At 46.0% G+C, this 27,232-nt stretch overlaps 1 protein-coding gene across 3 annotated transcripts in view; it reads left to right on the forward strand.

The window, feature by feature from the left end:
- The first annotated feature begins 737 nt into the window (after positions 1-737).
- Positions 738-27,232, forward strand: part of LIMK2 (LIM domain kinase 2) — a 53,022-nt gene continuing 26,527 nt past the window's right edge. Inside the window, exons 1-6 of one of the 3 annotated variants that reach the window (XM_037879182.2) lie at positions 738-990; positions 7,836-7,935; positions 23,136-23,271; positions 25,165-25,274; positions 26,062-26,250; positions 26,824-26,929. In XM_037879182.2, the coding sequence (XP_037735110.1) occupies positions 975-990; positions 7,836-7,935; positions 23,136-23,271; positions 25,165-25,274; positions 26,062-26,250; positions 26,824-26,929 (657 nt within the window). In that variant the 5' untranslated portion in view covers positions 738-974. Of the gene's footprint in view, positions 991-7,833; positions 7,936-9,310; positions 9,464-23,135; positions 23,272-25,164; positions 25,275-26,061; positions 26,251-26,823; positions 26,930-27,232 lie in introns of those variants that run through there. The other 2 variants (XM_043529271.1, XM_043529272.1) reach the window with 2 other exon arrangements.

Raw genomic sequence — 27,232 nt, forward strand, 5'->3', positions numbered from 1 at the left:
AAAAAAGCAGGCATCCCTTTGGTTTATTACTTATGTCATGAGAAAAAAATAATGTAACATTAATATTTTTTAAAATGGGGAAGCTATCTTGCATATGGGGATGAATCTGATCAAGGGTGGGGACCCATGAATGGCCTTTTTGCATTTCTGCCTGGACTCAATCTTTCCTATCCTTTAATGTCATTTACATAGTTGAAAGAGTTGCACCACCACTAACAGTCCTGCGATTTCAGAGGAAAACCAAAAAACCTAAACCATAGGATAGAAGTCTGAATGGGGGAGGGGTTGAGCGGAGTAGAAACCGCTATTGAACAGAGAAGGAACACACACGCATCAGGTTAAAACGAGGAGGGCCACAGTGAGTATCAGGGGAGGGCATCAAGCCTTTCCCATGCTGTTAGAGAACAGGAAGAGGGTTGTGGTGCCTGAAGGTGGAATAGGAGGGGGCATGGCACAGCTTGGGAGCGAGGTTTGGGGTTGAGAGTAGGGCTGGAGATGCGGGTCGACCCTCTAGTTTCTTCCCTTTACAACTTCCCCCGTTCACGGAGCGAGAGCGTCGGCGATAGGATGCAGCCACGTCCCGCCCCCAATCTCCCAGCTGGTTTAGCACGTGTGGAGTTAGGGAGGAGGTGGGAGCGGGCGAAGCCGAGCTGTGATTGGCCCACACCCGAAAAGGGGGCGGGCTGTGGCACGGAAGTGGCGGGGTTCTTATCAATGGGCAGGTCGGGGATTGGCCTGTGACCATAAAGAGGCGGGGCTTCTAGAGGTGGGCGGGGTTGTGATTGGCCCGCGGCAGGGAAGGGGCGGGGCGGTGTTTGCCCCGGGGCGGGCGTTGCAGGCCCCCCGGGCCAGGTGCGGTATGACCCACCCCGCGCTCCGTAGAGGCTGACGTCACATGTGCGGGTGAGGTCCGGAGACCCGGTGGAGGCGCTTTGGTTGTGTGCCGCACTGAGGGGAGCGAGCCCGGCCGGGCGATGGAGGGGCCGCCAGGTGAGCTCCGGTCTCTGCGCTGCCTCGGCCCCGCGCCCCGCCCTGGGACTGGGGGTGTCTGGCCCCGCTGGCCCGGGCCGCTGCAGGGCGCGGCTCCGTCACTGGCTGGGCTGCCGGAGGGGCTGAGCGCTCTGCGCGCCGGGACCGCCCCAGCGGGGACAGGTGCTGCCGGCGGCTGCTCGCCCCAGGCAACAGGCGCTAGCGAGCAGCTGGGGCGCTGCTCTGCGCCCATCTTTTCTCCCCCACTGTCTCTCCTCTAGGGTCGTGTCATAACCTCTCTGTCCTGGGACTCTGGCACAGCCCCTCCGCCTCACATCCCTCCGGAGTCCTGGCGTAGCCTCTCCCCTCACACCCCCCCGGAGTCGGGGTATAGCCCCTTCCCTGGAGTCCGGGTACAGCCTCTCCCCTCACACCCCCCCCGGAGTCGGGGTATAGCCCCTTCCCTGGAATCCTGGCGTAGCCTCTCCTCTCACATCCCTCCGAAGTCGGGGTATAGCCCCTTCCCTGGAGTCCGGGTACAGCCTCTCCTCTCACATCCCTCCGGAGTCCTGGCGTAGCCCCTTCCCTGGAGTCCTGGCGTAGCCTCTCCCCTCACATCCCTCCGGAGTCCTGGCGTAGCCCCTTCCCTGGAGTCCTGGCGTAGCCTCTCCCCTCACACCCCCCCGGAGTCGGGGTATAGCCCCTTCCCTGGAGTCCTGGCGTAGCCTCTCCCCTCACATCCCTTCGGAGTCGGGGTATAGCCCCTTCCCTGTAGTCCGGGTACGGCCTCTCCCCTCACATCCCTTCGGAGTCGGGGTATAGCCCCTTCCCTGGAGTCCGGGTACGGCCTCTCCTCTCACATCCCTCCGGAGTCTGGGTGTAGCCCCTTCCCTGGAGTCCTGGCGTAGCCTCTCCCCTCACATCCCCCTGGAGTCCTGGCGTAGCCCCTTCCCTGGAGTCCTGGCGTAGCCTCTCCCCTCACATCCCTCTGGAGTCCGGGTATAGCCCCTTCCCTGTAGTCCGGGTACGGCCTCTCCCCTCACATCCCTCCGGAGTCCTGGCGTAGCCCCTTCCCTGGAGTCCGGGTACGGCCTCTCCCCTCACATCCCTCCGGAGTCCAGGCGTAGCCCCTTCCCTGGAGTCCTGGCGTAGCTTCTCCCCTCACATCCCCCTGGAGTCCTGGCGTAGCCCCTTCCCTGTAGTCCGGGTACAACCTCTCCCCTCACATCCCTCTGGAGTCTGGGTATAGCCCCTTCCCTGGAGTCCTGGCGTAGCCTCTCTGCTCACATCCCCCTGTAGTCAGGGTATAGCCCCTTCCATACCCCTTCCATGGAGTCCTGGTGAAGCCTCTCCCCTCACATCCTCCCTATAGTCTCCACTCACCAACTCTAGGGCTTGGTGGACAGGGCCAGCCAAGCCATCTGTATGAGTGCTGGGCTATAAGTTTTTGCTTTTTCTCCATCACGAGCACACTCATATGGGTGGGTGGGAGAGACTGGTTTAGGCTGTGAATTGCCAGCTGAGTGCAGAACAGCCTGACACAGAAGTGGATGCATTGTATCGGGAAGTCACTTATAAGCTTGTGCCTAATAACAACCCAGCTAAAGGCTGGGTGTGCAGCTCCTTGAACTGCTGCACATGTCATAGCTGACATGTAAGTTCAGAGTGACCCTGCTTTTCTCCAGTGGCGGAGACTGCAGATATTTTTATGTTTTCCAGTCTCTTACATCCTTTTCTGGACAGTGGAACCTGGGCATCAACTTGAGGCTTAATTTGCACAGTGTTACTTCTGCTGAAAGACTATGTAAATATCTCCCTTGGTAATGTAAAATTGCTGTTGAATCTTTATAGTTTCTTTCATTGGCTATTGCAACTCCCTCTTGGTCTTAAATTTTGATCTATAACAGTTTTTTTTTAAAGCTTTGGTGAAAATTTCAGCAGAATTTTCCAACCTGTCCTGCAGGCATAGCGAGCTGGGCATTCAGACAGATCTGTTGAGATATGTTGGCCTGGCAGTCATACGGAAAGCTTGAAAGAAAGAGTAGAATTCAGTGGTGACTCGCATTGTAAATTGCTTTCCTGTCCCCGTGCTCCACAAGTGGCTGTTTTCTCTTTCTCTGTGTAGGCATCCAGACTAATCTGTTTTTGGTACTCAGTTGTGGTCTTTTATTGTGTCTGATTTCTCTTTACGCAGAGACTTGCATTCCTAGACATGCAAAATCCCAATGGGGTCCTTTGTTGTTGAGGTTCCACCCATGCTTTATACTCCTCTCACTTTGAGATATTCCGTTGCAGCTACCATCTTTCTTGTTGAGGGTTAGCCTTACAGATTATCTGCAGAGGGTACACTGCTAATCAGTGAGGCACGTCCTTTGCTCCTTCACCCAGCAGCATTCTTGTTGTCCAGGGGGAATTTGAGTTGAATGACATACTTCGTTGATTACATACTTCTGTTGTCTTTTTCATCCTCACTGTTTCTCCCGGATACGTAAGCCAACAAGAGGTTGCTTCAGCTGAATACAGAATTTTTCACTTGCTTTCCTAAACTATTGTGTAGTCTTGCCACTGCAATGCAACAGCTGTTTAACATTGCCTAGCAAGTGAGGTGGTTACTGAGAACTTACTTGAATTTGTAAAGTCCTGCATCAGTCTTTTGGATGACTGTCCGTCACTGTTAACTAACAGTGTGGTAACTTGTGCCTTTAAACTCCTCGGAGCGAAGGCTCTGTTTTGTACAGTACATTGCATGCTTATGGCACTAAATAGAGGGAGTTGGATGTAAAGAATATGTATCTCATGCACAGAGACTGTTTTATCCAACAGGAAGGCAGGGGTCCAGAACTAGTTCACCTATTGCATTTTTTATTTACATTTTTGGGCAAGTTGAGCGGTTTTGCTCCCTGTCCTCATATGTAAGTTTTCAGGCACATGGGTTCGGGGACTCACCCTTTACTCTGGAACATGCATTCAGCTTTTTGGAAACTGAAACACGCATTCCTATACTGAGTGAATGAAGCAGAGGCTGTGGCCTTCTGCAGCTTTCTTTTGGGTTTTAGATCAACATAGTATCTGTGAATAAGGTCAATTGGAGTCCTATATTCCAGCAGAAAGGGGTAAAGAAGCTTATGGTACTGAGCCAAAGCTAACTGGAGGAAGAATTGATTATGTGATACATTTGTAGTTTAGATGAGCTTGACTCAATTTGTATGGACAGTGTCACTTAAACTAGCAAACCCTTTTTTGTTAGGGCGGGTCTTGTTAGTGGCTTGAGTTACATTGCTGCTGTTTTTGAAAAGTTTAGATACGTGTACATATATTGATCTCTGCACTAAGGGTGAGAGACTCGTGACTTCCTATCCCTTGCAGCTTCCTGTCTCATTACGAATGCTGAGGATGAGACCAGGAAACTGAGTTAAATATCTGTTAATATTTAGAAAAGCCATAAGCAACTTAGGGGGAGAGGTTCTTCAATGAAAGATTCTCCTAAGGGTGCTTGAGGAGAGTACCTAGAGCAAGTGTTAATAATTATTGAAGTCTAATTTATGGTCTATAGAATCAGGTTTTTCTTCTAGTCTTGGCTCCTCTCCATTGTGATGCCCTGCCTTGTCTACTCTTCCAGGTTCTTTCTTTGCCATAGGTTGTCAGGATAACTCTACTCATCTGTTTCTACCTGGTGCAATAGAAACTAACTGCTAGCTCTTGAGCTGTCATGAATGCACAGATTCTTTGTTCATTGTCCTTGATGAGCAAGTTGTTGATCTTTTCATCTGAGGTGTGCAGAATGCACTATGCCTAGAGGTCCATGGCAGGTTATTTAGATTGGCTTCTCATATCTGGTGATTGAAAATTCCCTAACTATTGGATGTGATCCAAAGAGCAAGGCTGAGAATGCAATTGAGCTGCCTCGTCCAATATGGACTCGCAAAAGAGCGCCATAGTGTTTCATGAGAGAGCTTATCAGCCTGAGTAAATTGGAACAGTTCAGTCTCCTTCATAATCCCCACTGCCACTCTGTTTCCAGGAGTGCAGCTGTTGGGATGTTGGAGGTTTCTAGTGCTGACACTGTTAAGGGAACTGCAGCCCAGTGTCATGCTCCTGCTTTTGTGCTTCTAATCATCCTTTTGAACAGTACCCTGAGATGGGATCTCCCAAGCAGTGTGGCACCAAGGTAATAGAGATTAGTTCTTCAAAGCATAAAGGAAAGCTGGGACACTGGAAATGCAACCCCCCCAATCACTACTGTCGTGTTTTTGGATTGTGTTTTTAAAATTTCACTGACATGAACCATCTAATGGTGCTGAGAGGGAATAGTTACAGTGGGGCCACTCATCCATCACAAGCATTTAAAGACAAGGGAGCCTTTAGCTTAATTGCAGCTGGGCAAGAGGATCACCAAAAAGGCTTGACCCTGAAGCAATTTATTCAGTGATGTAAAGTGTGCTGCTTGTTGTGGCATCTGGGCTCATTGAGTGATGCTGTCATTCAGAATGTCAGTCTAGGCTCTGTAGTCTCATGGCAGCTGGGTTAACTTAACTCTTTTAAAGTGATTTCCTCCAGCATTTGGTGTGGTGCAGCATAGTTCAATAGATAGAATATGTTGGGAAATAGCCAGGAACTGTGGGTTCGCATCTCAGTTCTGCCATGGATTTGCTCTATGGCCTTGTGCAAATTATTTCCTGTCTCTGTGCCTCAGTTTCTCCATCTGCAAAACAAGGGTAATTGTCCTCATACAGGAGTTGGCTAGTCAGTCATACAGTGCTTTCAAACTCTGAAGAGCTATGTAACGGCTAAATATAGTCTTTTGTTCATTCTTGTTCTAGACAAGCATTTCTCAACGTGCGTGGGTTGTTGTGGAGATTGAGAGTTTGATCTGGCAACTTCATCTCCATCCCAAACCTTGATGTTGGAGAACCAGGCAAAGAATTGACAAGATGAGGAAATAAACCTGACTCCCCCTGACACCTGGGGTTGTTTTGAAAAGAGACTTCAGTTGTGAATCCTGAAACACACCAGTGTGTTCTCCTTTCAGCATTGGACAATGGAGTGTCTCTGCTGGAGTTGATCATACGTGAGGAGAAAAGTAACATAGGAGCTCTGTTCTGCTTGGTCTGGTTACCTAAGCATGTGAAGGATGGATTTCAGGCATTAAATTTCTTTCTTTCTAAGTTTCTAGTGAAGAGTAGAAACCCTGCAGTGTTTGTGGTCTTATACCCAGGATCTATGTCTCAAGTGCAGTATCTTGAAGATTTGGAAAATACAACCTGTAAATAGATGCATGTGCATCCTAGTTTCTAGCCCTCTGAGTCCTTCAGAGTGATTAATGCTGAATCTGGGGCTGGGGGATCCTGAGTGGAATCTTTGCTTCTGCGTCTTGAGCAAACAGGGAACCTGCAGTTTGAGAGTCCCAGAAAAATTAATCCACTGAGCAGAAACTCTGGCTCCCTTGGCCACTCTTTATGAATGCACAGAGGGTGGTAACTGTAGAAAGACATTTGGAAATGGCTTTTGCTCCCCAGGAAGCCATTGCATATGTCAGTGCTGTACCCTGCCCAGTTCTAATTTGCTGCAGACACTCAGTGCTAACAGGTGACCCTGAACAGGAGCCAACTCTTGTCACATGTTGCTCAGGGAGGTGGTGAGGTTGACTGAGCTTCTGTCAGGCTTTCTTGTTCTCTTAAAACTGGCTGCTCATAAATTGGAAGTTTGGCCTTTTAGATCAATGCTTTGTTAACAAGGAGTGAGTTCTTTCTTTTAGCATATCATTTCCATGCAACCTCAATTGAAGAAAACTTTGGGGAGAAAAAAGGTGCATTTTTAGAACTGCCCAGTTATGTGCCTTGTCCTTCCACACTCTTGACACCACCTAAACTTTGCTCTCACTTCCCAATCATCTCTTTGCCTGATAGATGGATAGACTTTCAGGCCAGAAGGGACCATCATGATCATATAGTCTGACCTCCTGCACATCACAGGCCACAGAACCTCCCCCACCAGCTCCTCCTTAGTTTCCTTTAGTCCTAGCTTCATGACTGCCATGCTGCCCTCTACACTTGAAGTAGTCTGTCCTCCTACGCCAAGCACACACTCCCCCATCCTTAAAATCCTTTTGTTGTTCAAGCTTGTAAACTCCTTGGGAACTTGTCATATCATCATGGCTATTCTAGTAGAGGCCTTAAAATCCTTCTGGCAGTCTCTAGCTGCTTCTGAAGGGTTGGTAACCCCAGGAAACAGTAAGCCTATGGGATTTGTTAATCTTTTCCAAAACCCAGTTGCCGCTTTCAACTGGAATTGTCTTTAGGCCGTATAAATGCCTTGTAGTAGTGATGTAGCTCTCTTGGTCCCAGGATATTAGAGAGACAGGATTGGTGAGGTAATATCTTTTATTGGACCAACTTCTGCTGGGGAAAGACACCAACATCAGTTCCTGAAGAAGAGCTCTGTGTAGCTAGAAAATAGCATATAACGCTTCTGAGTAAGAGCTGAAATACTGAACCAGTTTGTCCTTGTCATTTCTGTGCATGGGAGAAAGGCACCCAAGTGTGACTGCTTGATTTATTTTGCTGAGAGTCCTGCTTTATGCTGTAGAGCACAATGACACTGATGGCCATGACAGTGAGGCATACAGATCTTTGGACAAAAATGTGCACAAGTGTGTTAAGGTTCCAGTTGGAAATGCCCCCCATTTTCTAGGATTGGCTGTCAGAGTGTGGCACTGGCTTTTACTTTTCTATCCATGGAGGAACTGACATTGAACATGTAACTCAAGGATTGTCCTAACAGAGGTTATGGGAATTCTTGCCTGATAGCATGAAGGGAGCTTATGCTGTTTGATAGCCATTCTAATAACCCTATGCTTTCATGTGTAGGTGACGAGGTCTGGAGATGTCTGGGCTGTGGGGACAGCATTGCTGCTGGTGAACGACTGTATAGGACTGTTAATGAAGCTTGGCACAGCTCCTGCTTCCGGTAGGTTAAATCTAGCCTGTTTTTAGACATTACTTTTTCCCTGTGTTCATCCACCAGTGTGTTAGCCTGTATGCTGAGTATTGACGCTTACAGGGTTTAAACTGGCTGCAGTATTTTATGCCACCTTTATGCCTAACTCAGGAAAATCTTGCAGAATGATCACGTGCTCCTGCTCACTACTATATTCTAATGCTGGCATAGCACTTTGAAACTAGGTTGCAATTCTAATAGCCATTTGAAACAATCTGGAGAAGTGCTGCTTACACATGTACAACACACAAACTAAGATTAAAATAAAAATGAAAACTCTGATTTAGTGGTGGAAGCAGATAGGTGAGATGCTACATATTTCTCTTCAGCCACATCCCAAGATAGTGCCAATTGAACTAGGTTGAGGCAGTTTGAGTAGCTGTGGTTCCCTCTCTTTGCCATATGTCTATGGCTTGAGAGAGCTATTGAGGCTTGGCGGGGAGAGGTGCTGATGTGCAGGAAGGTTTTGAGTTCCCCAAACATACTTTCTTCCTGTCAAGCTATTTAGATCTAGAGTTTTCCATAATATCCTTTGGCCACATTGCTAGCAGCAGAGAGTGAAGAGGCCTTTGAAATCCTCTGCTCCTTGGCAGCAGGATTTCATGCATGTAATCTGTTCCATGAGCAGTTTATCCATTTCTTGCTACATTAGTTGCATTTTCTAAGGGGTCCTGATTCTGAACACATGCAGCTTCTGCTGACTCCACTATGAGTAGCAGTTGTATAACAGCTGTTGATCTGTCTCTTAAGGTTCTAGCTTTCATTTGGCTTTTTCCTTTCACCCTTGCTTATTTTGTCTGTGCCCAGGGAAAGGGGGGTTTGGGAGCTGGGTGATATGTGCCAGGAGAAGTGTCTGTCCTGTGTTTTTAAAGTAAAGATCCTACATTCTGGTTACTGGTGTCCAGAAAAACATATTGGGCTTTCAAAATGTTTCTAGCTCTGGCAGGTCATAAGAGACGTTAATCTAAATAATGACTAAAATTATCTCCCAGTTTTCAAATACTGGAAACTAATACTTTGTCAAATACCATAGCACTGGAGAGCTAGGGTTCAGTGGCATAATGTCAAGTCAAAGGTACTGGATGATAAACGTCCCAGAACTCTAGTCTTCTCTTGTCCACGCTCAAAAACAACCTTGGGGTTAAGCACTCAGGCTTCCTCTCCCTTAGCCCCTGCCAACTTGGTACCAGTAGTCAAACTCAGATGTGCATGACGGTACAGAGCACCATCACAAAGCAAAGACTTCCCTACCTGATGCCTGTAGGGCTTCCTTGGAGTAAACTAACTTTGAATACAGGTTTTAGCTTACACTTGTCTAAGTGCTTTTTGCTATGTGACCTTTCAGGCTACTATGCAAGATGTGGGGCAGCTCTCAAGTGATGTCGTTGCAGATGTGAAGCACATGATCTTCATAATGGGCTGATGGAGACAATCAAATTCTGCCCTTAGTGACACCTGCGCAGCCTGCATGGCCTTCAGTGGAGCTGCACGAGTCCAAGTAAAGGCAGGATGTTGTGCTGTGCACTAGCTTGATTTCCTAGTGAAGAGTCTAATCATACCAGGCCAACAAAAGATGCCAAACTCTCCTGTCCTGTGACATGCATCAAATCACTGGGTCTAACTGATATTGTGCTTCCCTTACTGCCTTGTTCCCTTGACTGGCTACAACACTTGATTAAGCTACTGTGCTGACCTACACTACACTGTGAGAAACTACAATCAAGGAAACTGCCTTTCCCTTTCTTCTTGTTCCAGGGTGGGGCTGTGTGCTAAAACAACAAATTCCAGGTTTAATTGACTGACTCGCCCTTTCTCTTCTCGCTCTGCAGCTCAGCTTGTCTCTAATCTTGTGTTTAATATCCCAATGCCAAACTTTAAAAGGCCTCTACTGGAAGGAAGACTCTGGTAGCTGAGAGTTCCGGCAGCTCTTCTGGAGAGTTGTTTACAGGCTTCCTGTGGATTAGCTGACTTTTTCGCCTGGCACATAATTTCCCATCATGCAGATTGGCGCCTGTCCAGGCCCGTTAGCTTTGTTTATCCTCAGTCAGGCTAGCCTTCTGATAACACTTCAAGCTGGTAGCCACTGACACGTGTGCATCTCTGAGGATTTAAACTTTGTCACTTCCCTCCTTTCTTGAATAGCATGCAAAGGCTGTGTCCATAGATTCTGTATCTTCTGTAGGTATGGCTGGAGAGGAAAGTGATAAGTTCCTGTTTGACATGTATCTTGGACATCTTAAATTGTGTCTGTTGGCTAGCTAGTGCTTTGGCTTGAACCTACTGAGTTATTTGCTGATATTTTTTAGGAGAGGCATTTGTCTACTCTAAATATGCCTTTGCATGAGGCCATTTTCACCTGTTTCTGCTTCCAGATGTCCCCAGCCACCACTGAGATTCAGTCCCGTGGGCAATGGCCATATGAGGTCTTGCCAAGGTTTCCATTTGTCAGGCTTTCCTTTAGATTTCAGGAGTGTCTGAATAGGCATAGTGGTGTCCCCTTCTTGCTGATGCTTATGTGTGAATTATCATCAATAGGATTACTGGAAGGAAAATCTGTTTAATTGTGTCTGGGCATAATTAAACTTCCTACCCTAGCAACATAGAGACACAAGTTCTGTTGCCTTCAGAGTGTGACTGTATTCCACGGTATCACCTTAAGGTAGGTAGATCACCCTATGATAGACAGTAGATAAAACATCAGGCTACTGATGGCCTGCGTTGGTTACTTGATGCTAGTTTCTCTTCCTTGTTCCTAGTTGAAAATATCCTACTAAAGCTAAAAATACATCACTGATATTGCTTTTCTGTATAAAGAATTATGTTTGCCATAGGGATATTGGGTGTGTTTGAATGAGAGTGGGTGATCAGAAATGGGGGGCAGAGGTGAGGGGTGAGCTGGCCATCTGAAATGAGTTCTGTGGTTTGAAAGAGAAACAGTTGTGATAAAGGATGCAGTGTGCTGTAGTCTCTCTGACTCTCTTCCTTCAGGAAAGTTCGGGGTGGGGGGGAAGCTCCTAGCACAATTTTGTCTTAACTGTGTCCATATCTTAATGCTGTCTACTGTTGGGGACAGCAACACACCTCTGTGACCATGCTGAGGGGTAGTGTTGTATTGCAACCTCACTTTTTGAGTAGTAGTCTGGTGCTTTCCTCCATTGTACTTCATAGCTACCCCATGGAGCAGTGTAAAGTTGCAACATGAAACAGGAAGACACCACTGCATCATGGAAGTAGAAACTTTTAAGTGCATGCTTAAATTTAGCAGCAATTGACTTAAGACTCCACACTTTCCAAGAAAATCTGCTTGCCCTCCACTGACAAGTGGTCAAATAGATTTAAAAAAAAATTTTTTTTTTTAAATTTTTTGTGGACAGGATTAGGACTTCAGATGGCTCCAAGGCTAATGTGCTACATTTTGTGGGATAAAGAATATAGCATACAGTTTAAAATGTGCGACAGATATCTAACACTTCCTCTGGCCTTCTTTTTGCTGTTTACTTGTAAATACTACCAGGTTTGTGTGTGCTGCAGATACATTTAGGGCTGAGATTCATTATGTTCCTTGTAATGAAAGGAAGTTACAAAATGCATCATTTTTCATCTCTACCCGCCTCTTGTCCTTTTTCTTCTCTTCTCTTCCTCCCTTCCACCCCCTTGCATATTCTGGCAGTTACAGTAAACTCCTGGTAGAATTCCAGGGGTGAAAGGTCAATGCTTTATCCAGTCATCCTCATGGGAGTGTCTCTTTAGAGATGTCTGGGCAGTGGATGAGGTGTTTAGCTGTTGAATCTCACTCTGGCTATCCGATTTAGAGAGAAACCGTTCCTAAGTGCTTGTTGGCCCACAGGTCGCCCTGAATTTTCATTGGGGTTAAAAAAACAATGAAGCACTTTGCAGGTGGTCTGTCATCTGAATAGTTAGAATTCTTCAGGGAGGGTGTAGCTGCTGCAAGATCTCGGTGGCCACTCTATATAAGGTAGAGTTGGATATTCCATTCTGAGCTTTTATTTTCAGTTGTCTAGTTCAGGTTGTCTTCCAGGGCATTATTATCAAAGTCATTACTGACTGTGCCCGAAGTGTGCATGGTGGTTTACAAACAAATGAGACAAAGGGGTGCTTGAAGAATTTAATCTAAATAGACAAAAGCTATGGGTTGGGAAGTCCCTAAAGCATGAGGGCAGTGAGGTTAGTGCACGTTTTGTTACTAGAGATGTGCACTGTTTACAAAGGACATGTTGCTGTGTCCAGAAACACATCTAATAGACAATTACAGAATTTCTCTTGCTTGCTTCTTAGCATGCAGGTAAATACGTTCAGGAAGCTTTTAAGCTTTCTGAGTTAGGCAAGTGTGTGGTGGTGGTGATGAGAGAGATCCATCTGTTGCTGCTTATTTCAGATGTTCATTCTTCGAGCATCGTGCTTATCTGTGTATCCCTATGAGGAGCTGTCACTCATGGCTTGAGAATGTTATGGTTTAAAGTTAGAAGCAATAGGCAATAACATAGTAAACGTGCGGTACTTCACTCCCCGTTTTTGTACAGTTTGAGAGGTATGACTGCTTACAGGAGTTTCACTCAGATACATGATGAAATATTTCAATAGCTGATCACTGCGATCAGACCTTCCGTTATACAATATGACCCCTGTTAGGCACATCTTGTGTTGTAAATGCCTTGGAAGTATAAGGAGGCATTGGGTCTGCATCAAGATACTTGGAGTGCCTCCAGGACAAGGAAAAAAAGGCACACTACAGCCTCCCCAGTAGATGGCAAGCCTGCTTAGAGCTCCTCCTCCTCCCCCAGTTCCTACCAGTCCCATGAATAAACTGAAGTGCCCCTCTGTGCATTGACAGTGATCTGCGTATCTTATAGGACTGTGGAAGTGCTGAGGAGTCTCAGTCCATGCCTTGTTCACTACCATCCCTGGCATCTAAAGTGCCACTTTAAAAACCCCAGAGCATTTTAGAATGTGCAGCGTGTAACCCCTTGCCATTCAGAACCCCTAGGATTATCTGTATACAGCTTGCTTTAAATACACCAAGATAGTTAGTTAGTTTGCAAAAAAAAAAAAACAAAAAAACAAAAACATCCCTGAAATATAAAAATCTGTTTGAGTTCCTAAATCTAAAATGAACCAGTGGGGAGCCTGGAAAGTGATTTAAAATGGAATTAATTTGTAAATGGAAGTTTTCCTTTTACCTGTCAAGGCCAGAGTTCAGGCTTCTTTGTTTCTCTTGCAACAGTTAATGTCAAATGTCTAAAAGCATTGTAAAGAAAGCAGCCCCTGTTGTGGCAAGTTTGTTAGTGCATTCTGTCTCTAACCCTTGCAGGAGAAACACAGAATTCATGACAACCTCCCAAAACCAGATAAAGATGCAGTTTGCAAACACACACTCTAAGATCCTAAATAATTCCCATAGGTGGCCTTAAATAGTCTTGTGTTTTTTATAGACTTCAGTTGTGCATTTTAAATGCACAAGCTGGAAATATTGGCCCCTGCCACAAAACCCCACATTAGGTGGCCCACCTAATTTAGCTGTAGGAATGTTAACTTTGGAATTTCTTGACTTTTTTGTGTGTTCACCTTTAGTGCAACTTGTTTGTCCAGCAGAGATTAGTGGTTACTGCAAAGTTACCTGGGGAAGATTGGTGGTTCTGGCCAGGAGTTCAGAACTAAAACCTGAGACGTAAAAAACAGATTAACACCTCTTTGAGAGGTTTCAGAGTAACAGCCGTGTTAGTCTGTATTCGTAAAAAGAAAAGGAGTACTTGTGGCACCTTAGAGACTAACCAGTTTATTTGAGCATGAGCTTTCGTGAGCTACAGCTCACTTCATCGGATGCATAGCTATGATGAAGTGAGCTGTAGCTCACGAAAGCTCATGCTCAAATAAACTGGTTAGTCTCTAAGGTGCCACAAGTACTCCTTTTCTTTTTACCTCTTTGAGAGAAACCCTTTTATCAGAGCTATCATGTTCATAATTGGTTGATAAAACAATTGAGAAGGGAAGTAACTCTGTTCACAGAATTCAGTGGGTGGAGTGTAACTGCTGCTGCTTGATGGCCAGCATTTGTTTCAAAAGTAGAATTATTTTCTTGATAAGATGTTTCCTGTTTAAATAGAAGATTGAATATATGTCCCCTGGCTTTAAGGAAACCCCAGACAAAATCTCTTCCCAGTTTCTTAGCTGTCTGGGTGCCTTTTATTACTTTGAAGTTGGGTTTTATCTGTTGGCTTCTTTCACAGACTAGTAGGCTGCTTATCACATCTCTGGATCAGATCTTCAAAGGTCTAGTCTGAAGAGCTGAGATTTATGGGGTCACATGGACTCGACCGTGGAGGGGGTTCAGTCCATGACAGCGGCATTAAGCGGGCTGCTTTTGTCAGAAGGTGATATGCAGTGGGAGGAGGGGCTCTCCAATTTTCCATGGTGACGCCTGTTCTGTGGTGTGGCGTTGATAGTAAGGGGGCACTGGGATGTGAGCACTGGCCCACTCTCAGCATACAATGTATGTGGAATGTGGGAGAAAGGAGTGCATTCCTAGACACAGACTCACAGCATTGCTGCTTCCAGTGAAGCTGTCGGAAATGTCAGAAGGAATTAGACCTGCATCAGAATTGACGGCTGCTTCAGGCTTCACAGTCCTGGTTCTCTCTGCACTGTCTTAGTCAATGTTAAAAATCAAACTGAGTGGGAGAAACAGGCTTCTTTTTTCCCATAAATGTAGCTGTATCTTGTCATTACAAAATTAGGTGCCTGGCTCTCTAATGGAGTTGAAAAGCCAGCCACAGCTGTCAAACCTGCAGCCAGTGCCTCTATTGAGCAGAGTGCCAGCTGTGTGAGATGGAGGACCTTCAGTCGGAGCAAATCTGGGAACTTTCATCTCTGGTGCATGGCAGGGTTTTGAGACTCTTGTGAGAAATGGCAGGTTTTACTGACTGCACAAATAGGAGGAGGGCTAATAGCAGCAGTAGCATGTGTAACAGGCTAGCCACTCAACAGAGCACTGTACAAACACCAGTGCTTTGTGTTGGGTAGACCAGGGCTCTGAGTAGAACTCTGTCCACTGGTCAGTCAGTGGCATGGGCAAGGCCGAGCAGGTTGAAGCAGTTCTCTGTGCAGCTGTTGCAGCTTTAAGTCAAGGATCAAGTGACTTGTTTGCTCTCAGATTAACCAGTCTTTGACCTGTCTTAATGTTACATCTTGCACTGCCATTCAGGAGCCCTGGGCTGGGTTAAGCTGCCAGGCCTGGTCTTTTCTTTCTGCTCTGAGGCAGCTGAGGCTGTATCTTTGGGAGCAGATTAGCCTTCCTCAGAGTGAAGGGCATTGTGCAGCAGAGGATCAACAAGCAGGTTGGAGGGGACTGTAAAGGGTGGAATGCGCACACTCCACTGTGATCTAGGAAACTGATTAGCATTTATCTGATATAAGCAGAGGCTTAACTCTCTGCATTTGACTCTGCCCTTGCTTGACTTCAGTATCAGTACCATTAGTGTACTGAGAGAGGAGCTTTGTGTTCATACACTTGGCTTTTATTGTAACAGAAGTTCCAGACCTTTCAGGGTGTCTGTCACATAGCCTCTCTCTGGAGTTAGATCACAGCTCCACCCCTTTGTGAAAAGGGCCTATTTCCCTGGTGCTTCTAACTGCCCATGTTCGTTTTGTGAAGGATGACTCCTCCTCCTCTCACACCTTCAGGGGTGGAACCAAAGAAGGAAAAACTAACTTGACAGCAATTCGTTCTTGCAAACTCTACCAGCTCCTGGACAAGAATGTCAGAATTTTAGCAAGGTTATTGGTTATGCTATCCCACCCAAGGGTGCAATTGCTGCTGAGTGGAGAAGGAGGAGATGGTTACAGCCATGGGAGCCAGGAAGGATCTGAAAAGAAACGAGTGTCTGAGAGACCTGGCACTCCTTAAGCAGTTTCAGAAAGGGGAGAGGAGCCTGAATCAGCACAAGGTGAAGTGAGACCTTCCAGCTGCCATGCTGGCCAAGTGGAGTTGTTTAGAGGCAGTTGGACAGGTTTGCAACTGAGCTGGTTTATCCAGTACTTGAAGATGGGAAGTTACTTGTCTGCCCCAGCTTATTTCACTCCTAAGGATCCCTTTCGGTAAGTGTTTTTCTCACGGATGATTTCCCTCCGGTTCTTGCCTCCACTTGGCACCCTGTAATGTTGTCCTAGGTGCCTTGTGTTTGAGATTCTCAGAATGAACTTCAGCTGCTTGTGTATGGGGAGCAGCAGGCTTGAAGCTAGGAGCTCTATGACTTGTGAACTGGAAGGGACTGGGCAGAGTTCTTGAAAACTAATCTGTATACATTATTGATAAGAGGGTGTGGCATGTGTGTATATCTGTTCAGTAATACTGTGCTTATGTGCACAGCCCAAGTGTGTGCTGGCAGGCTCCCTTTCGGATTCAAACCATAGATGTCAGCTTCTTCACTGTCTTCCAGGCAGCAGCCAGAAAGAATAGGATTTCATGGAAAGCTCCTGATGTATAGAAAGGGAGACAGTGTGTGTCCATGGGAATGACACAAAATATGAGGTCTGTGAGTGCCATATGTTCCTCACTGGGATGAGTTTGGGAAGGTGCCATAATCCATAGGCAGCAGGGTGTGACCATATCTAATGAATGAAATCAAGTGTTTTGCAGGCAATTAGTAACAGTAAATGCCTGGTTATCTTGGAATGAGCTCTTATCTCAGATGTTTTGCTTACATTAACCCCTTTTGTTTATCTGAATGTCCAACTTCAATCCATTTAAATGACTCCGGGTTGAGGAAGAAGATGACTGCAGAGCAAGGCCTTGATTGCACTGGTTTCTCAATGTTAGCAAGCCAAGTTTGAAATTGTTCCCTCAAACACAGTTATGTTGGCCAGTAAGGCCTGGGAAAACTCTGCTAAAAGGGTCTTAAAATCCTCAAGACTGAAGTTCCTATCTCATGTGGAACAAGGGCAGGCCAGTTTAGACACGACTGACCTAACTTCACAGGCAGGCTTCTAAAAACCCATTTCCTACCATTGGGAGGAAGTGCAGTCAGAGCCATAGCCCTCTAACAGTATGTAGAGTCATACTAGTATAAGGGATATATGGGGATTATTCACAAATACATGCTCCAATTGCTGGTGCCTAAAAAGTGCCATGGGAGAGATGCATGTGGAAGCTGAGCTTCTATGCCCTGCCTTCTGTCTGTAGCACCTTAGATATGCTTTCTGTTGTCTCTTTGCCCTGGAGGTTTCTGGGGCATTAGCCAATTTGGTGCTTTGGCTAGGTCCTGGGTAAGAAGGTGGTTAGGGAAGTTTTCAGTTTTAGGGAAGCGCTATGTCCTGGAAGGATCCTTTTCTCAGCATGGCAGTTCTTTCACTTCCCCATCTTTGGAGATGTAGACCTAGTGTAAGGGTGACTACATGTCCCGATTTTTATAGGGACAGTCCCAATGTTCGGGGCTTTGTCTTATGTAGGCACCTATTACCCCTCACCCCGTCTTGATTTTTCACACTTTCTATTTGGGCACCCTATCTAGTGTATGGTTGACCTCTCTCACCTGATGATCCATGAGGGTTTCCATTAGTGACCTTTACTGAGAGGGTGCAGCCGTTTCAGTGCTAGTGTGAGGTTTCTCTTCGTTAAGATACTGGCTTCCTTTTAGATGTAAAGGAGACTTTGTCCTGTGTGCTGAATCTTCACCCTCACCCTTGGTCAAGTTGGTTTCTTGTTGTAGTCTGATTCATTTAGCATCCCCCAAAAACCAAACGGACTACAGGTGAGAGTTTCTGACATCTGTGCCTGCTCAGTTACAGAACTCAGCAGCACAGACACAGTAACACCCAGATCCACACCAAGATGTGACCAGTCTTCCAAGTACCATGGAGACCTAAAGCAGACCTCCGGAGTTTTGTGTGACTACTACACTTTGACTCACAAAACCCACATCACAGTTGAAGTGGTGTCTGACCTGTGGGGCTGGCTGGGCTTGGCTCCTTGCTCCATGCACTGCAACCTGGCCACAGCCCATGGGGTCACAGTGCTGCTCTGATTTGTCCTGGCTTGGCTCCCCTGATGGGGAGGGAATGGGCAGCTGGGCTTTGAATGGCACTGCGGGGTGATGGTGAGGCAGGCTTACTCTGCAGTTCCTACTTCCTGGAGGCAGAACTCATCCTGCGTTGACTACTTTAAATGTTGGGAGGTATGCCTAAAGCATAGGGACTGAATGGGCTATGGTGGGGATTGGGCATTCAGGTCAGTTACATCAGTGAGTGTCTGCTTCATTTGTAAAACCTTCCCTCCTCCTGGGGCCACTGATTCTCTTGCTGCATCTTCCCCCTTGTTCCCATGTGAGGTAAACAAAGGTGCAACCTTCCAGAGGCAGCTATTAAAGGACTATATATTTTGTAAAATAATTCAATAAATGGTCATTTTAATGTGGCTTTAGAAAAGTTCTTTAGAGTCTTAGGAATGATGCATGGGGAAGGGAGGGAGTTGAGCATGGAGTGGCACACTCTTCTCTGTCTGGCTGTCCTGCCTGCTGGTTCAGCTGTAGTTTAGTATTCTTGATTATATGATTGCCATGGAAGCAGCTCCAATGCCTTTAAATGCAGGGCTGTGGCATCATTAAATGAGTAGGTAGGAGCTGCCAGTTTAAAGCCTCTATTCACATGTCATGGTTGTAAGTGATGGCAAAGGCAGCATCAAAGCCTCTTGAATTGCTTTAGAAAAAATTTAGGAGGCTCGGGGATCCATAGGAACCCCAGCTCTTCCCCTTCCATAAGGCCCGTGTTATGGCACCCTCCCTCTGAGTAGGGATGGTTGCAACTCCCTTGGATACTCATCAAGGTTGTTGCTCCATCAGTCACTAGAACACTTGGAGGGTTGTCTCTTCTCTTGGGGTTTGAACATGCTGCACCCACAATGTTCCTAACCTGTGGGAGCTCAGTGTCCAAACTGGCTTCACCTAATCCCTTGGCAGCCTGTTGTGTTGCCCCAACCCAACCTTGTTCATCTAAACCCCGGTAGTGTTGCATTTTCACACTTAGTGGAGAAGTGGCTGTGCTTTTCAAGAACATATTTGATCAGCTGATGTGGGGATGGGGGGCTTTCACATGTGCAGTGAAGACCTTCCCTTGTTAGGCCTAGAGGATTGTTGTAGCCCTCATCTCCTACTTTGCCACTGCAGGACTGGATAAGTATCCTCGCAATTAACGATGTCCAAAAATCAAGAATCTCATCTGGGATGCTGGATCAATTTGTATAGAGGGGATGCTGAGAGCCATTGAATCAAACCGTAAACCCTCTATATGATAGAAATTGCTTCAAGCAGCACCCCTAGTTCCAGCCCCTGTGAATCTTGGCAAATATGACCCCATGTCTGCAGCTCCAGGAAAAATGGACTGATTGAGAGCTGTTCATGGAGATTTACTTCCCTTACCAGGGGCTCAAGCATCCTACCTGATGGAGTGGAAAAGAGAACCTGCCTGAACTTGATGGGGTTAGCAGCAGCCAGCCAGCAAGGGGGACATGATCAGGTGTAAGCTGTGGTAGTTTCCAGTCCCTGAGGAATGGGTCATGTTATGGGTATTCTCTCAACACAGTGGAGAAAAGTAAATCTGGGATTAGACCTTCCCATTGTCCATATCCTGAACAGAAAAGTGAAATCAGCCTTGCTTCTGGATGTAGTGACCTAGAAAGATGAACCCATAAATGAACAGTGCTAAAGTTAATGCACATCAAGCGAGATGGAGGGGAGTTTGTCCCACTGTCTTGCATGAATAAAGATCCCCTCTTAATCTTTCTAACTGGGGACTTGAGGATCACATGGTGCCTCTGTAGCCTGGCCAAAGACATGATTTTAGTCAAAAGGTTGGCTCTGGTGACTAGCACTATGCTATGTACAAATTTTCAGACTTCAGATTTCTTTAAGCATCTTCCTTGTTAGAACATATAAAGTGTAATGGTGGCAGAAGGGGCTGCGTTGTGGTGTGTTACTCAGTGAGGTAGTTCTTGCCAACAATGATTCATGACTGAGGCAGCCAGTTAGCACCGTTGAACAAAGTCTTGTCTCTCTGGGACCTGACACACTTATTGTTGCCTCATTGTTCTGAGTGGGGTGTTGAGCCGTCAGCTGCAAATTTATCTTGCCCAGATTTGTTTAATCACATAGCAAAGAGCTGACTGCTTACAGACTCCACCCCCTTTCACCTTCCCTTTACTATGGATTTGTTGCAACAGCAGTATCCAGAGTTGCTATTTCCTGGTAGAAACTGCTAATCACGCTGTCCTAGGGTTGGGATCAATTGCTAAATCAGTATGGGGAAGGTAGGGGAGCACCTTGTATGCCCCCTCCTTAAGGCCACGCCTCTGTAGCATTGACTACAGTGGCATAAAACTAATGGCACCATAGCCAGCATAACCCCACTGTGTAAATGCAACCTACAGTGACAGAAGGGTGTTTCCCTCAGTGTGGAAATGCCACCTCCCCAAGCAATGGTAGCTAGGTTGACAGATGCATTCTTCCATCAAGTCTACATGGGGGGTTAGGTCAGCATATGTAGGTCACTCATGGATGTGGATTTTTCACACCCCTGAATGATGTAGCTATATCAGCCTAAATTTTAACAGTGGATCCAGTCTAAGTAATACTAGGGGAGCAGCAGCACTGCCTGGAGCTGCAGCCATGTGGCTCTTACTGAAACTGGGGAAGTACAGGAAGGAAAAATATCGCTGAATTGTGACCTTGCTGGGTATTTTCAACACTTGGGTGTAACTTTTAAGTGGCTGTGTAGGTGTTTCCTGTCCTCTCCAATATTACTGTCTTCCTCTCAAGTGCAAGTCTGATCATGGAGCTTTACTTGTCGAAAGCTGTAATCGAGCTCTAGGTTTTCACATTGGTACAGGCATGCACATGGAGGTGGGATAACTCTGAAGGATCTTATTTGCTGGTGTTAGACCAGATGTTCCTGCAGTGCGTTGCTGATACATATCTCTGCTGTTAGTCACCACTTGCTCTTTTCCCTCCCACCCGCTTGATCATTGAGCCAGGTATGCTTACAGCTAATGAAAGCCAAAGGCTATCAGTTGAAGGAAAGACATTGTTCTGATGCCCTGCAGGTGGAGTGTATGCATACCATTATGAGGGTGTAACTGTTACAGTGCCCCAGGTCTGGAGGTTGTAATAACAAATGCACTGTGTATCTTAAGGCACAAAGAGTCTCCTCCTGCTAATGAAATTGTCAGGGCCTATTGCATATATCAAAGCTCTGTCCCCTCATGAGGGAAAAGGATTTGCGGCTCCCCAAGCTGGGAGCATCTCTATGTTCACAACATTCATGAACCATTAATCTAGTTTGGGAGGAGAAGTTTATTCATCCATGGGGGGGAAATGGCTCCAAATACCTCTTACAATGAAGTCACTTCCCTCAAACCACTGGCTATCTGTAAGCAATTTCATCTTGTTCCTTCTGCATCTATGTGAATGGAATGAAAGTGGGTTTTCATGTTGAGGCAAAATCTGGTTTTCCTCTCGGAATGTGCACATTCCAATTTTATCTCCACTAGCTGGAATTCCCAAGTGGAAGCTTAGCACAAATTAACTTAAACTTCCAGGAAGAGTCTTAAGGTAGTGCTTGTGTGAAGGATGACAGGGTGATACTGATGGCAGAGAGTCTATCTGCTAGGTGACTGTAGTAACTTCCTTCCCAAGGACCTGGGAATTTTATCTTTAGGAGGTGAGAGCAAATTTATCTCCATGGTCTCAGGACTGGTTTACACTGAAAAGTTAGGTCAACAGATTACGCTGCTCAGGGTTGTGTAAAAAGCCATGCCTCTGAGCGACATAGTTAACATGACTTAACTCCTGGCATAGACAGCACTAGATCGACACTTTTATTCCGTCCACCTAGCTGTCGCCTCTTCAGGAGGTGGATTAATTATGGTGATGGGAGAACCCTTCCCATGGCTGTAATGAATGGGTACACTGAAGCGCTACAGCAGTGCTGCTGCAGTTGTCCCCCTGTAGTGTTTTAAGTGTAGATTAGCCTTCAGTCTTTGGCCCCTCTGCTGCCAAGGGAGTCAGTCAATGCCAGTAGTGCTATAGACATCTCCTGTGAATTGGTCTAAAATTGCAAGTACATAAGAACGGCCCAGTATCCTGTCTTCTGATAGTGGCCAGTGCCAGGTGTTTTAGAGGGAATGAACAGAACAGGTAATGATCAAGTGATCCACCCCCCCGTCGCCCAGTCTCAGCTTCTGGCAAACAGAGGCTAGGGAAACCAAGTAGATGATAGTCTTGGTCACTACCAGCCGGGATAAGATTTTATCCCATTACTAATGGTGAGGCCATCCAATGCCTGCCTCATGGATCTTAATGAAAATATCATGTTAGTAAAGCTGTTCCGACTCTAAATGATTCAAGGTATTCTTTTAATCTGTCTAGTGCTGTGCACGATCATGTGAATGGCTAATCTTGCTTCTCGGGTTGAGGGGTGAATGTGTCCCCTCAACCTGAGCAACAGGGTGTTCAGCATGCATTTTTCAGCAACACCCCCACCTGTACAGGCCTCCTAGCTCAATGAAAGTCACATGATGCGAACTGAGGAAAGGGGGAGAGAGCATTTAAAAGAAAAATCTTTCTTTCTACTCCAGTGCATCTGCTAAGAACATAACAGTAATGTGCTTAAGAGCAGCAGAAGGAGCCTGCAGATTTGGATTCCATTTTGTATTTTTGCTGCAGATTTTCCTTTTCGGCAAATTGTTCAATCTCTGTGCCTATTTCTTCATCTGTAAAATGAGGCTGGTTATATTTGTCTGTTTGCTTGACAAAGATTTTAAGGCTAAATTTATGTCTGAAGTGCATTGAAACTCTTGGCTGGAAGATGCTCTAGAAGTACTAAATCTTTCCTTGGGGCCAGTTATCGGCATGAGGAAGGAGAGTGAATACCTGCAGCATCCGCTACTTTATGTGAATAAACATGAGCTTAAAAGGATAAATGTCTTGTGAAGCTCATTCTTCAAAGGATAAAGTATTACACACAAAATTCAGGAGCAGAATTCCTGCTCAGTACAGGGTTCCTTCTGTTTGGGGTGATTTTTAAAGACTGGCTGGAGGAAAACTAACTCTGACTGGGGCTAGTCCATGATGAACTGTTGCTAGCCATGTCCCTTTGTCATCCTCTAGGTGCTCTGAATGTCAGGACCCCCTCACGAACTGGTACTATGAAAAGGATGGGAAGCTCTATTGTCACAAAGACTACTGGGGGAAATTTGGGGAATCTTGCCATGGCTGCTCTTTGCTGATGACTGGACCTGTGATGGTAAGGACTCTGCTATGCCTCTTTCTGCCCAGCCACCCCTGACTGACAGGAGTGTCAGTTACCAGGTATCTGGTGACTGCAGCAGACTGGGGGTTTTAGTCTTAAAATTCAACTGTTGATATGAAGTGTTAAAAGTATGCACAATCTGCGTCTTTTGGGATATAGATGACCTTAAATAGGCCAACTTGTGAAGGAGGGGTGTGAGGACCAGAAGCGTTTTGGGGAAGATGACAAGGAGCTGAAATGCATAGAACCCAACAAGATGAGGCAAAACACTTTCCGTCCTGCTCCCAAGCTGTGCATCAATGAAAGTGATGTTAAGGGAACTGAGACGCTCTTGTCGCCTGATTCTCAAATTCCTCTAGAGGAGTTAGTCTCATATCCAGTGAGGGGTTACACTTTTCTTTGCCTTACGAAAGGCTGCAATTGTCAATTGGCAGTCTTATGCTATGTCTACATTACAAATTACTTCGGTATAACTTAATACACTCCCCGAGCGATGTAAGTTATAATGACCTAAGCACCAGTGTGGACAGCGCTATGTCGGCAGGAGAGCTTCTCCTGCTGACATAGATACTGCTGCTCATGGAGGCAGGAGTTAAGCCGACTGAAGAACTCTCTCCCATCTGCCAAGAGCAGCAGTTCTCAACCAAGAGTCCGGGGCCCCCTGGGGGGCTGTGAGCAGACTTCAGGGGGTCCACCAAGCAGGGTCAGTGTTAGACTCTCTGGGGTCCAGGGCAGAAAGCTGAAGCCCCATTATGCGGGGCTGAAGCTCAGGGCCCTGAACCCCACCACCCAAGGCTCAAGCCGAAGCCTGAGCAATTTAGCTTGGTGGGACCCCTGTGGTATGGGGCCATGGGCAGTTGTCATACTTGCTACGCCCTAATGCTGGCCCTGGCTTGTATATGCAGAAAAACAGTTGTGGCATGGTGGGCTGTGGAGTTTTTACAGTATATTTGGGGGCGGGGGCTCAGCAAGAAAAAAAGTTGAGAACCCCTGGCTTAGAGCATCTTCACCAGAAGCACTACAGTGCTGCTGCTGTAGTGTAGATGTAGGCTTAGACTGAAGCATTTCTGAACCTAAATGATAAAATGGGACCATGTCTAAAAATGGCTTTCCAAGCCCTCTAGTGGCTGGTTGCAGAGCCACAGTCCCTCAAGCATTTCTAAGTGATCAAGCACCTCTCACGTGTTCGAGTGTAACAGAATATTGTCCTGCCCCAAGTAACCCACCAAAATGGAAATCCTAACCCTCTTAAATCAATCTTTGCCAAGAATGAAAAGTATCCAATATTTAGGTAGGCTAAATAAAAGCAATATATTGTGTACCAGCCAACAAACACTATTCTGGAGGCAGTACCGACATCTGCTAGTGAAAATAGTGCAGATGAATTCTCACTATTAATGGAATTTTTGCCAAAATACAAACAGTAGGGAAAGGTCTCATGTAAGAACTATTGCAAACCATGGAATATGAACAAGCCAATTTTTTTTTTTAAGTCGTCGTCTCTGGTTTCTGGTAGCTGGCGGCAGTAGCTGAATCTTGTGCATTAATACTAGTCTTGCAAAATCATCTCTCAGATTTATCAATTAAGGCTTAATATCTACTCTCGCCTGTATCGTAACTAGTGGGAAGTCTAATATTCACTCAAATACCTACTTTGCTCCAGGCTAATAAAACTTAACAGCAGTGTATTGTAACCAAGGCACTGAGGGAGGGGATTTAGCAAAGGCAGGGTGGATTTGCATTGCTCTGTCCGGTATTTAAGAATGAACGCTGCTTAGTCTTGGAGTCCATGTAGACTTACTGTTAGTAGGTGCAGTTATTGCTTCCCAAGCCCCGATTTAACAGTGTTCTCTCCTTGATCAGAACTTCCTCTGCTTGTCTGTGTAGGTGGCTGGAGAATACAAGTACCATCCTGAATGCTTTGCTTGTATGAGTTGCAAAGTAATCATTGAAGATGGAGACACGTATGCGCTAGTACAGCACTCCACACTCTACTGGTAAGATCGGGCACATGACACTCCATTGCTGTCCTGTTAAAATGATCCTGTGGTACTGTGCGCTCCATTGCCTGCTGTACGTGCAAATCACTTCCCCATTCTGTCTAGTGGGTCAGTGTGGTTTAAACACGGATGGATGCTGAAAAATTGGAGAGGCTTCAGAGGGTTCTCAATCATAAGAATGATTAAAGGATCATAAAACATGCCTTATAGTGATGGATTCAAGGATCTAAATCTCTTATCTTAATAGAGAAATGGTTAAAGTGTGACTTGATTAGTCTAGAAGTATCTGCATGTGGATCACATTGAATAATGGACTCTTTAATCGAACAGAGAAAGGTACAATGTGGTCCAATGGCTGGAAGCTGAAGCTAGACAAATTCAGACTGGAAATAAGGTGTAAATGGTGCGAGTAATTAACCATTGGAACAATTTACCAACAGTAGTGGTGGATTCTTCATTCCTGACTATTTTTAAATCGAGAGGATGTTTTTCTAAACCTTGTGTTCTAGGAATTATTTTGGGGAAGTTCTATCATCTTGCTTATACAGGGGATCAGAGTAGATGAATGCAGTGGTCCTTTCTGGCCATGGAATCTATGAATCTGTAAACACCAGAATGGAATGATCAAGTACATTTCTAGGAGTAGTGGAGCACTGCTTGAAGCCTTGATAGCTGATAAGAACAATCACATTGTTCCAACCTTTTGGGGCAGCAGGATCCGGCTACATAGGTTGGCAAGAAGGGATGGGAAATGGCCAGTGACTCTCCTCTGTTCTTTCTGTAGTGGAAAATGCCATAACCAGATTGTGCTGACACCAATGATAGAAACTCTCTCCACGGAATCTCTGCGTGAACAGCTACCCTATACGCTGACCCTCATCTCTATGCCTGCAGCCACTGATGGCAAGAGAGGGTTCTCTGTGGCTGTCGAAAGTGGCTGCTCCAGCTATGCCACCAGTGTCCAGGTGAAAGAGTGAGTATGAAGAGGCCGTAATAGCTACATTAGTTGTAATTGTGCAGAGGTATCTGGGCAAAGGAAAGTGGGAGCTTCTGACTAACTTCTGTTTCTATGAGAATCTCTCCAGTTGCTGAAATAGAATTTCTCATTCAGTGACCATGTGGTAGGAATGAGATGCAAATGAAACCATGAGTGTTTCTTGGTGGGGCAGTCTTTTGTTCTCCCACATTGTTATGGCTAACTTAAACTGGGATTCTCCACTATCCAGAAAACACTTACGGGATTATAGCAGTAACAAATAATAGAAGCTAGTTACCTTTCTCTATGGCTTAGCTACTGTTTGTTTCCCTTTCCTGTGGGTGTACGAGAAGGTCCTTTATTCGCCAAGCTTGCTGAGGTCTGGGCACCTCAGAGAATGCTTACCATCACAGCTTAGTGTTGTCTCACATTAGCAGACCTGAGAACACTTCACTTATTTCTGGATCCTAAAAGGGAAGAACACTTGCTGGGAAGTAGAGATCCATTGAACTTCTGGTAATCTGTGTTTAGGCGGATTTAGCATGACTCTTTCCTTTGACTTTGATTTAGAGTCAACAGAAGACATATTAGCCCCGATGTCCAAAATGCCATCCACTCTGGAGACCGGATCCTGGAAATCAATGGAGTCCCTATTCGCACATTACGAGTGGAGGAAGTAGGTTTAGTTTTATCTTGAGTAATCCTAAAGTCTATACTCCAGACTGATACCCCGCTCCCCCCACCCCTTCTACCTTGGGACTTTTTTTACAATATTCCCCCCATAGCAGTGCCTACTGCGTGGGGCTGTAATGCTGTCATTGATTTGTACGACAGAACAATCCATTGGCTTGAATGCAAGAGTAAGCTTTTGCGGCCTCTTGGTTTGGAGTCAGCATCTAAGCTCCATTAGGGAGGGGAAGGTGGCAGCTGGGAGAGGGCAGTTAGGAAGCAGTTTAGAATAGGGGAGGTGAACCTCAAC

The sequence above is a fragment of the Chelonia mydas genome, chromosome 15 (assembly GCF_015237465.2).
Source record: "Chelonia mydas isolate rCheMyd1 chromosome 15, rCheMyd1.pri.v2, whole genome shotgun sequence".
NCBI lineage: Eukaryota > Metazoa > Chordata > Testudines > Cheloniidae > Chelonia > Chelonia mydas.